The sequence below is a fragment of the Capra hircus genome, chromosome 24, assembly GCF_001704415.2.
Source record: "Capra hircus breed San Clemente chromosome 24, ASM170441v1, whole genome shotgun sequence".
NCBI lineage: Eukaryota > Metazoa > Chordata > Mammalia > Artiodactyla > Bovidae > Capra > Capra hircus.
The window spans coordinates 5353473-5363770 of NC_030831.1; the positions used below are offsets into that span (position 1 = coordinate 5353473).

Genomic DNA, 10298 nt, shown 5'->3' on the forward strand with positions numbered 1-10298 from the left:
GTTTCAGTTCAGTTCAGTCGCTCAGGTGTGTCTGACTCCTCGCAACCCCATGAATTGCAGCACGCCATGCCTCCCTGTCCATCACCAACTCCCGGAGTTCACTCAAACTCATGTCCATCGAGTTGGTGATGCCATTCAGCCATCTCATCCTCTGTCATCCCCTTCTCCTCCTGCCCCCAATCCCTCCCAGCATCAGAGTCTTTCCCAATGAGTCAACTCTTTGCATGAGGTGGCCAAAGTATTGGAGTTTCAGCTTTAGCATCAAGTATGTATATGGCTTCACATTCAATATTATGAAATATATAGTATATTCTATTGATCACATATTTATCTAGGATAAAATCATAAATATTATCCATTAAGTTAAATAAGCAAGAAAAGATGATATCACAAGCTAAAGATGGTTTTCAATGAAGGGTTCTACACAAAGAAAACAAATGTAAGGTCTGTTATAGATAAATACTGAGGACAAATGAAAGGAAGGGTTCTCCCCATTCCCCTGTTTTAACAATAGAATACTTTCCTCTTGGTCTCTATGTGACCATCTGTCTACTCCAGGGTGACTGTGGGTGTTAAACTAGATGCTGCATCCTAGATAAAGAAAGCAGTGTGCTAACACATAACAGATGCTCAATCAACAACAGATATTTTTATTGTCCATGGGGACAGTATGAGAGTAGAGAGTTTGCTGTTGTAATAGTAACAACTATAGTTAGTAGTAGCATGGAAATGAAAGAAAAAAGGTAATCCCTGTGATAACCAGAAAGCATTTTCACTTTTAAATTTTCGTTATATTCTTCAAGTCTTTCTCAGCATGTTTATGAGCTAAAATTCCATCACAAAGAGATAACCTAAATGTCTCCTTATAGATAGAACAATGATTTAGTAAGTGAAAAATAATGTTGGTGTTCCATTGGTAGATCAATCTGCTACTTTTCACAATTACTAACTTGCTTATAAAAATAATCTCAAATTTAAATTTAAACCCAACTTGGTTTTTTTTTTTCCCAGTATAGAAGGATACTTACTGCTCTAATTCCATAATCAAATCAACTGTATAGACTGAGGTTTATTTTTTAATATAATTTAAGCATTTTTGTTACCACATAGCAAAGAGGTTTGGTTTTACTCCCCTCAAAGAGATTTGCATTTGCCAAACCAAATGCTTATAGCCTAACATTTAAGAATTGCTTAATAGAGCTGTTATTTAAAGATGTACGGATGTGTGAGGCATTGTTACTTAATTAGTACCTCCAAACTGGTCTAATTATCAGTCTAAGCTCACATTTCTTTCACAGACCTAGAGTCCTTTGCTACTTAGGTCTGCGCACAAATCTGTATTCTCTATGAGGGAAGGCTAGAGTTGTGCTTACTTTGACAAGATTTTGTGAAATTGATGCAGTACCAGCATAAGAGAATAAGAGTTAACAATTTCCACTGTGCTTAACTCATAAAATAGTTACACGATATGGGGGCTCTGTAAATAGTTTCTTAACAAAGTTCAGTACATCTGACCAGCCTGTTGTTGAAGCAAAGTACTTCATTTTCAGAGAATATTCTTGGGAGGGGAATACATTGGGGGTTATTTTATTTTATTTTGTATGTTAAGTACAAAACAGTTGGCTCAGAAGTTTTTTTCATCATATTTTACTACCATACAAAACATCTTTTCTCAGGTAATAATATGCAATTTCGGTTTCTCTTTGCTTCCTTCGCATCTATTTTGGCTGCACTGATGTGAAGTAGTTTTATCTCCAGTGCTCAGGGATGAGACCCCGGCAGTTCTAATCAGGGAAGAGGAGCCCCGCCAGAGCCTAGGGGAACCGAGGCCTTGAACACCCGCTACCTGCAAAGACCCACGTTATGGGCTGGAACCTGAACCCTGGCTGAATTCTTCAAACGACAGAGGGTTAGGCGTGAAGTCTGGAGGAATAAGACAGACTTCCATTCTGTTCTGAACTGCATTGGCCCACTTACAGTTTATTCCTGAACAGCCTATCAGCAAAGGCATACGAAGCAAGTCAGAGGACGGAGGTGTTTTTTTTAACGACATTTTTAGAGGTCGGGTTATAAAGAGAGTGTCCATTTTGATACTGTTTAAGGGTGGCATGGGCTCCACAGCCCAGTGGCCCTGGCAAAGGTTATGAAGACAACGATAAGCGACGATAATCTGACCGCGGCTTAAATCACCCTGGCAGAGTTGTTGGAACAGATGATCTGCCGAAGCAAGGTTGCGGCTCCACCTTCTCAGGGGCTGGGCATTGCAGGATGACCGGAGAGATCGATTCCTATCGCTACATTTTTGCAGAGGCCCGGGCTGCTTTGTGGGGGTCCAGGAAGAGCTCCGCATACCTCATCCTTGTCCCCACCGTCCCCGACCCCGCGGCAGGGAGGCCCCGGCGCCCATAGGTGGCGCCCCGCGTCCGTGCTTGCGCTTCTTGCCCGCCCGCGCTCAGGGCGCAGCTCCGAAACCCTGCGCGTCTCCCCAGGTCGTTAGAGCTGAGAGCAGGGGTTTTCATAAAGAAGCGCTGGTGCCAGAGCGCGCCGACAGGTCCAGAGGAGCAGACACGGAAACCCAGGCGGAGGCGCCTCTAATCCTTGCCCAGACCTGGCAGTTGCCACACTGGAGCTTCTAGAACCACAGCTTTTGCATCACTAAGATATTCCAAGATCTTTCTCTTCATCCCAGTCCTCATTTTTTCTTTTTCTTTTTTTCTTAAAGAAAACTGCTTTACGCATTAATTATGAAAGTGATTGCGCTATTCAGGATTAAGACTTGGAGGGGATTTGGAAAAGAAGAGCAACAATCGAAAAGAAGAGGAGCGGCCAGCGCTTTGGAGGTTGCCTAATTGTTTGAAAGCGAGACGTCTGGGAAGATTGCGCGCTGGGTGTTTGGGTGAGAGCGGGACCTGGCGGTGCGGGGTCGGCGGGGTGCGGGCGCAGGTGCCCAGGCCGGGAGGAGGCGGCGCTGCGCGGGGATGTGTGGAGGCGGGAGAAGCGGCTGGGACCGAGGGGATCGGTGGAAAGAGGCAGCTGCGGGCACCCGGGCGGTGCGGACCCGGTGCTGGCGCCGGGCTGAGCGGACGCGGAAGGTACCGGTGCGGACCGCGGGGCGGTCGCGGGGTGGGGCGCGGCGCGGGGCTAGCGGGTGCAGGGCGCCGGCCGGTCCGGGGTGGGGCGCGGCGTGGGGTGCCGGCCGGCGCGGGAAAGCGGCGCGGCGCGGCGCGGCGCGGCGGGGCGGGGCGGTTATTGGCCGCGCGCGGGGAGCAGGGTCGCGCTCGGTGTCTCCTCCCGCCAGCTCCGGCTCGTCTTCTCCAAGCAGAAAAACTTGGCGGACAGCGGAGCTCGCTCGTCATGGATGTTCCAGGTAACCCGACCCGACCTGCCCTCCGCGATCCGCGCGTTCACCTCATCCGTGCGTCCGTTTCCACGAGGACGGTCGCGGGTCTGCGTCTGGGCGGGGAGAGCGGGAGAGCTGCTGGAAACCGTCCTGTTCAGGGGCTGAGGAGGGAGGCTGCCAGTGGAGAAAAAACTTGTCTCTTCTTAGAAAGATTGTTTGGACAGCCGGAGGAGTTGTTCGGCGGCTGTGGGCGGCGAGCTGAGAGGTTTCTTTTCTTTTTTTTTTTGTTTCTCAACTGGATATTGAAATGATCTGCCTAGTTTAGTGGGGGAAGATGGGGCCCGATGGAAAGTGCGAACAGGCGCGTAAGTTGGCAGAGAGCGGCAAGGGCTGCCTCCTGGCCGGGAGAGGAGCCCCTGGAGTCTGGAAACAAAAGCTGCAGAGAAGCCGAGCTTGGGGTTCCCACCGCAGGAAACCTCCGGTCCTGCGCCAGAGAGGGGGATGCGAGGGGCTTCTCCGGAGCGGCTCGCAGCCGACAGCCGGGACGTGGGAAGCGGTTGCTTGGTTTTAGGATGTCCCTGTCTTTGGGGTTTTTGTTTTTGTTTATTTCTCCTGTCTTAATCTTATTATTCACCCTAAGGAGCTTCCTGGGGACTTGTTCTTTGGGTGGAAAACGGCTAAGACCTTGTGTAAATGTATTGCTTAAAAAACAAAAACAAAAAACTCTAGGTTGGAGAAATAGAGAATGGAAAGGAAAGCAGAGAAGAGAAAAAGGGTTCTTGGTGTGGCTTAAAAAAAATGCTGCTGAAAATAGAGCGGTTAAGGCTCAGTGGATTTTTCCGTTGCCTGCGTCTTGAGTCCCCCTCTGCCATGGGCTGAATGGGCCGGGGGTGGCGCGGAGCGCGTCCCTGAGGGTCCCCGACCTTGTCATTATTGATGAGGCCCTGCGGCATGGCGAGCCCCGTCCCCGACCGCACCCCCGGCGCGCGCCCCTCCCCGGGAGCCTCCAGGGTTGCCCGGGCCGGGGCGCCCGTCCTTTCTCGGGACCTGTTGTGCAAGTTGGGGAGGGGGTAGCAGTGCAAGGGGCCCAGAGGGTTGCCTCCGGGAGGGGCCCCGAGCGCCGCCTGAACTGCTCCCCGCACCTCCTTCCAACGCAGCTTCACCCCCGGTCTCGGGGTTTGGCTTCTCTGCCCTGACAGGTCCGCTGGCGCTCTCCTTCTAAGGACCACCCTGGGGCCTTGACCATCAGAGCGGGGGACCGAGGCCAGAGGAGGCTCGCCCTGGCCCCGCGCATTCGCGCGCGCCCTCCTGCTCTCCGCGCGCCCGCAGCCCGGATGCCGGCGCCGGGCCGGGGCCCCCGGGGGCCGCCGCAGACCATGCCCGGGCGCCGGGGGGCGCTGCGCGAGCCGGCCGGCTGCGGCTCGGGCCTGGGGGCGGCGCTGGCCCTGCTGCTGCTGCTGCTGCCCGCCGGCTGCCCGGTGAGGGCGCAGAACGACACGGAGCCCATCGTGCTGGAGGGCAAGTGCCTGGTGGTGTGCGACTCCAGCCCGTCTGCGGACGGCGCCGTCACCTCCTCGCTGGGCATCTCGGTGCGCTCCGGCAGCGCCAAGGTGGCCTTCTCCGCCACGCGGAGCACAAACCACGAGCCGTCCGAGATGAGCAACCGCACCATGACCATCTACTTCGATCAGGTCAGCGCGCGGACCTGCCCTCGCCTCCCGCCGGGCGCGTGGCTGGGTGGCCGGCTTCCCAGACGCGGAGCTCCAGGCTCTCCCCTCCCCTCTGCCCTGCCTTTCTCCCTTCTCCCGTGAGCTCTCCTTCTCACACTGTCGCTGCTCAATAACTCATCAGCTCGGTTGGCACTCGGATGACCGATAGTCCTGTGGAGCTGGGCGTCCCGCTGAGCTAAGAGAGCTGATGGACATTTCCAAAGAGAAACCGGTTTTCGGTGGAGTTGGGGCCGTCCTTGTGGGGGGTGGGCTCCTGTCCCCCTCGCTGGCCACTTAGAGACTGAGTACATTTAAACTCTCCTCGCTAACCCCCGGGTGGGGAGGGGGGGGGTTCTCCGAAGGTCTCAGCCCAGGCTCAGAGAAGTACCTACTGTTTATTTCGGAATGGATCCTAGAGAGGATGCTTAACTTCAAGAGAAATAAGTGGGGAAGAGTGTGGGGAAATAGCAGCCATGGTTGTACAGAAACAGAACGAAACATAGTGTGATTATATAAAATGCGATCTGTGGCAAATGCAGTATATACAACGTAACATGTAAACACAGCAGGTCAGTATCAAATATGGTGGGGTTATATAAAGAAGAAACGAAGAGCAATGAAATTGCCTTAGCCACCCAGCTCCCAGTCCCTTCAAAACAGAAGGGCCCCTGACGTGATCAGGTCTTGGCAGCCCCTTCTCTGGGTCACTGCTGCCCAGGATTAAAGGTCCTCACCTTCCCCTCTCTCCCTACCTTGGTTTCTGTTGTTTTTCAGGAACAAACAGGTTTCCAAACTTTGCCTAATCATCCCATTCATTTGGCCACAACTCCTCCCTCCTGGAGTTCCGGCCTCACTGAGCACACTTGTTTGAGTCCCTTTCTGTCTGTTAACCAGCTTGCTGACCTGGGTGAGGACCCAACTGCACAGACCAACACCTCATTTTATGCCAATGTCTTCATTTGCTTTAATCCTTGTTAAGGATTATGTATTTGAAATTTGGAGAGGTGTGTACAAAGGGATGTCTCTCTTTAATCTTTTTTTTTTTTTATGAGACATGCATGTATTTATTTTAATTATGTCCAAAAGCGACTGAACTGAACTGAAAGCAGACAGTGAATTAGTTTCCACAGTGTTTTTATAATACATCGTCCTTTCATTTGGGTGTTAAGAAAACTCTGTGATGTACATGGCATAAGCAGTAGTAGGATTTTCATTTTATAGATGAGCCAACTATGACAGGGCAGATGAAATGATGTCATGCACCAGTTAGGGAGGAATTGAAACCGGCTTTTCTGGGGCTGGTGGGTGTTCGTTCCTCTACAGCAGGGCCTTGAATTTGCCAGTTTCCTGAATTAGACATGGAGGTGAGAGAGTTGAGGTCATTGAGTTGGGAGCAGCACCAAGGGCTTGGAGGAGGAGGCTTGGTTCTTTGAGACTTGTAAGGCAGACAGGACACAGCCTCAGAGGGAGGAGGACTTGTATCTTGAAGCTCCCCGTCTTTAACAACAGCGCCCGAGTGTCTCTGAGCCCTGCAGTCAAGGAGGGGCTCAAGTGTGTTCAGAGCTCCTTGAAGAAGTTGATGTGGCGCCTTCCCCAGCCCTCCCAGCCTTCCCAGTGGCGTGGCTCTGGGAGCCACGTGTGATCCATCTGTAATGAGTGTATAGGAAATAACAGCCAAGGGTATGGTTCGAATTTGTTTTTTGAGCAGATGACAGGGTCTCTAATCTAGGGCTCTGCTGTTGTTGCGGGCTCTGTGTTTGAAAAACTGAGAACACGAGGCAGGGCCATTTTATAATTTTAACTGGGTTGTGCGTTTGTGGGTGAGGAGGGGTGGGGTCCAGACAGGGATGAACCTTGAACATCTGACAGGGAAATCTGTTCGTAAAGGGGGACCTTCTGCTCCAGTCACTCCCATCCATCTTTTATTGGAGAAATGGCATCTGGAGGGTCACGTGATCTCATGTCTCGTGGCTCACTTTGTCATTGTTCTTGCACTTTGTGGAATTTGAGCTGAGGGTGTCAGGCTGCCTTTCTCTCCCCTCTCCGGGTGGTTACTGATGCTTCTGAGCATGAGGTCACAGCCCAGCTTAGGGACTAGACACCTCACATGGAAGAAAGTGAGGGGAGATGGGCACAGCCAGTGTTTGGACTGTGGTTGTTCACCCAGCAGCGTTTATTGAACACCTACCTACTGTGTGCTGCCAGGGGCGGTGCCTGGGGCTGGGAGACAAAACCTCACACCATCCCTTCCCTCCAGAAGCACACAGAGCTCATCCCAAGCTTTATCTGATGGAATTTAACTCAGGTAATGGGCCTTTTACTTCACCATCCTCTCTCTTCCCGCTCAGGACAGAGCTCTGTTTTGGTCCAAGCTTCTCATTCAGGTCCCCAGAATCCCACAAACCTTGAACAGTCTCAGTTTACAGATCATCTACCTACCAGACTGTCTTTTGTGTTATCTTTCTTCCCCACCCCACAACAGCCACCATGTGCAGCCATTGGTTGTCAACACATAAATATACTAGACTCTCCAGAGAGACAGCCTTCTGAAGTACCATCCATTAGGAAATCAATTCCTGCTGCAGGATGTTTAATTGGGGGCTTCTTGCTTCCTGGGGGGTGAGGGGTACCGGGTCCCTGAGCACGTGCTGCTGAAAGTCCTGCAGCTCTTAAAGGGACTGCTGGGGTGGTCTGTTGAGTCTGATAGAAACACACCGAGGAGGGGCTTGCTATGTGTGTGTCCTATTCCTTCTTCTTTTCCAGGTCTTAGTAAATATTGGCAACCATTTTGATCTCGCCTCCAGTATATTTGTAGCCCCGAGAAAAGGGATATATAGCTTCAGCTTCCACGTGGTCAAAGTGTACAACAGACAGACCATCCAGGTGGGTCACTTGGACAGCTGGACCCTCCTGGCTTTGGACGAATAGTCACACCTTCTATGAGATGGGGAGGGTCAGGGAGGGGGCCTGGCGGGGTTCTGGGAAACAGTTCGGTCCTCTGGGTCAGCTCCCCTGGACGTGCGGCTCTGTGACCAGGTTAGGGGGTGGGTGAGACGAGAAGAAGCGGATGGGAGTGGGGTCCGTTGTGATCAGCTGAGCTCTGCCCTCTGCCTTGTAGGTCAGTCTAATGCAGAACGGCTACCCGGTGATCTCGGCGTTCGCCGGAGACCAGGATGTCACCAGAGAAGCGGCCAGCAACGGCGTCCTGCTGCTGATGGAGAGAGAGGATAAAGTCCACCTCAAACTGGAGAGGGGCAACCTTATGGGGGGCTGGAAGTACTCCACGTTTTCGGGCTTCTTGGTTTTCCCGCTATAAACGCAGAGCCTCCCCTGGATGGTGGGGACACGGCTGTCTGGACCCAGGAACCCACCCTTCCTAACCCCCCGAACTTGCTGGAACAGGACAACTTGTTTCCATCCTCCTCCATCGGACTGTGGTGACAGAAGAGCGGCTTCCTTCAGAACCTCCAGCATTTTCTCTGAATATTGACCATTCCTCGGCGACCCGGCCCCTAATGGGTTTTAGACGACACGGTCTTAAGGAGAAATGAAATGATTGATCTGAGCAATTTGTACCTGTGATTGTAAAGTCAATAAGGGATTTCATTGTCGGGACCATTGACTTTTCCTCTGTTGTTTGTACGTGGTATTGTTAGCCCCGTGGGAGAGGTGCCGCAGACCCCGGGATGGATCGCAGGCTGCTGGCTGGGCTCAAAGCAAGAGCCCCGCCGCTCACTGCCCACACGACAGCCCTTGAAACTTGTTCTCTGTGTGTCTGTTCAGCCTTAAGAAAAAGAATGGCTTCACTTTCATGCTGTATTTCCCCCACCCCGGGTGGATGGGAGTCCTCGGGAGGGGGAAGGGGACATTGTATCAAGAAGTGCTTTATCCGGAGAAGCAAATTTTGCACGATTGGACTGCAGCTTTTGTTTTGTATTGTTTGTGTATGTGTGTGTGTGGGTTTTCTTTCCCCCATCCCCCCCAAGAAGCTTTACTTTTCTTCACACACACAGCTCCTCCTCCTCACCCCTGCTTTTATCTTTTGTGCCGGGGTGGGGAGAGAAAAATGTGTGTTGGATTTCTGGAGGAGACCAAACAACACAAAACAAAAAAATAACTCTGTATTTTGGATGAGACCAAACGGAAGGTAGAGCAAAGTGAAAATGACAGACGGACACTTCTGCTTATTCTTTAAAAGAGACTCTCTCAGAGACACTTTTGGAAGTACCAACCTGGATTTTTTTTTTTTTTTTTTACGTTTTGGAATACTTTTAAGAGACGGATGTTGCTGGGTGGCCTGAATCATGTCAGATGAGAACGGAAGCTGTGATGACCAAGTTCCCAATCACGTGGTCTCTTTGCCAAGCGCAACTGGGTCTTCCTGGCAGCGTGTTTTTGCCCCTTTGGATCCATGTCTGGGTGAGCACACCATGGTCAGGTGCCTCAGAGTCAACCGGACCAACTAGTTCTTCCCCCTGGGATCCTCTTCTGATCTGCCCAGGCAGAGGGTGTGGACACTCTCCGCAAGCACCTGGCGGGGAAGCCGCATGAAAATCACAGTGGTTGAAGGTTATTGACAGAGGCTCCCTAGAAGCAGTTTCCCAAATTCTCGTTGTTTGGCACCTGATACAACAATATTATTTAAACACAGCTGAGAGTTGACGGGTGCAGGATTCCTTCGCCAAGGAAATGGCACTGATCCCAAAGCAATCAAAGAAGAGACCTCAAACCGGATGTTAATTTGTCCTTTGTGTAACAATGTAACCAAAATATTGATGATAAAAAGTCATAATTTAAGATTCCGAATAAATGGGTTTGATGTCTGGCTTGCTCTCTCCCTCCAGCTCAACCTCCCAACTCTCAAAATGCGTGTAAGGAAAGGCCAAGGTTCAGGAGCATGGGGAATCAAACCCATACTGTTTACACTTTAGAAAATACACAGAAGAACACACACTAGCTTATGTGTATCTTGCTGGGGTCCAGATGGATAGTGCATCCTTAAATATCAATTTTTCACACAGAAAGGTTTAGGAGGAGGCATTAAGTGACAAGGGCTTCCTTGGTGGCTCAGATGCTGAAGAATCCGCCTGCAGTGTGAGAGACCAGGGGTCGAACCCTGGCTTGGGAAGATCCCCTAGAGAAGGGAATGGCAACCCACTTCAGTAGTATTGCCTGGAGAATTTCATGGATGGAGGAGCCTGGCAGACTACAGTCCATGGGGTTGGAAAATGACTTAACACTTTCAGTAT

The 10298-nt window shown here is 51.3% G+C and overlaps 1 protein-coding gene across 2 annotated transcripts; it reads left to right on the plus strand.

Annotated features, from left to right (window-relative positions):
• CBLN2 (cerebellin 2 precursor) lies at window positions 2080-9874 on the plus strand. 2 transcript variants are annotated; one of them, XM_018039810.1, is made up of 6 exons: window positions 2080-2230; window positions 2723-2896; window positions 3323-3367; window positions 4540-5031; window positions 7813-7932; window positions 8168-9874. In XM_018039810.1, exons 3-6 carry the CDS (start codon window positions 3359-3361, stop codon window positions 8363-8365), a joined length of 819 nt encoding a protein of 272 aa, XP_017895299.1. In that variant the 5' UTR covers window positions 2080-2230; window positions 2723-2896; window positions 3323-3358; the 3' UTR covers window positions 8366-9874. The 2 variants fall into 2 exon arrangements, with proteins under 2 accessions (XP_017895299.1, XP_017895300.1); XM_018039811.1 differs by lacking the exons at window positions 2080-2230; window positions 2723-2896 and having other exon boundaries at window positions 3260-3367.

Excerpts from the sequence above, each read along its gene's own strand:
- CBLN2 (XM_018039810.1), top strand. Across the intron at positions 5,032-7,812 it reads TGACCATCTACTTCGATCAG|GTCTTAGTAAATATTGGCAA; the intron begins GTCAGCGCGCGG and ends CTTCTTTTCCAG. Across the intron at positions 7,933-8,167 it reads ACAACAGACAGACCATCCAG|GTCAGTCTAATGCAGAACGG; the intron begins GTGGGTCACTTG and ends TCTGCCTTGTAG.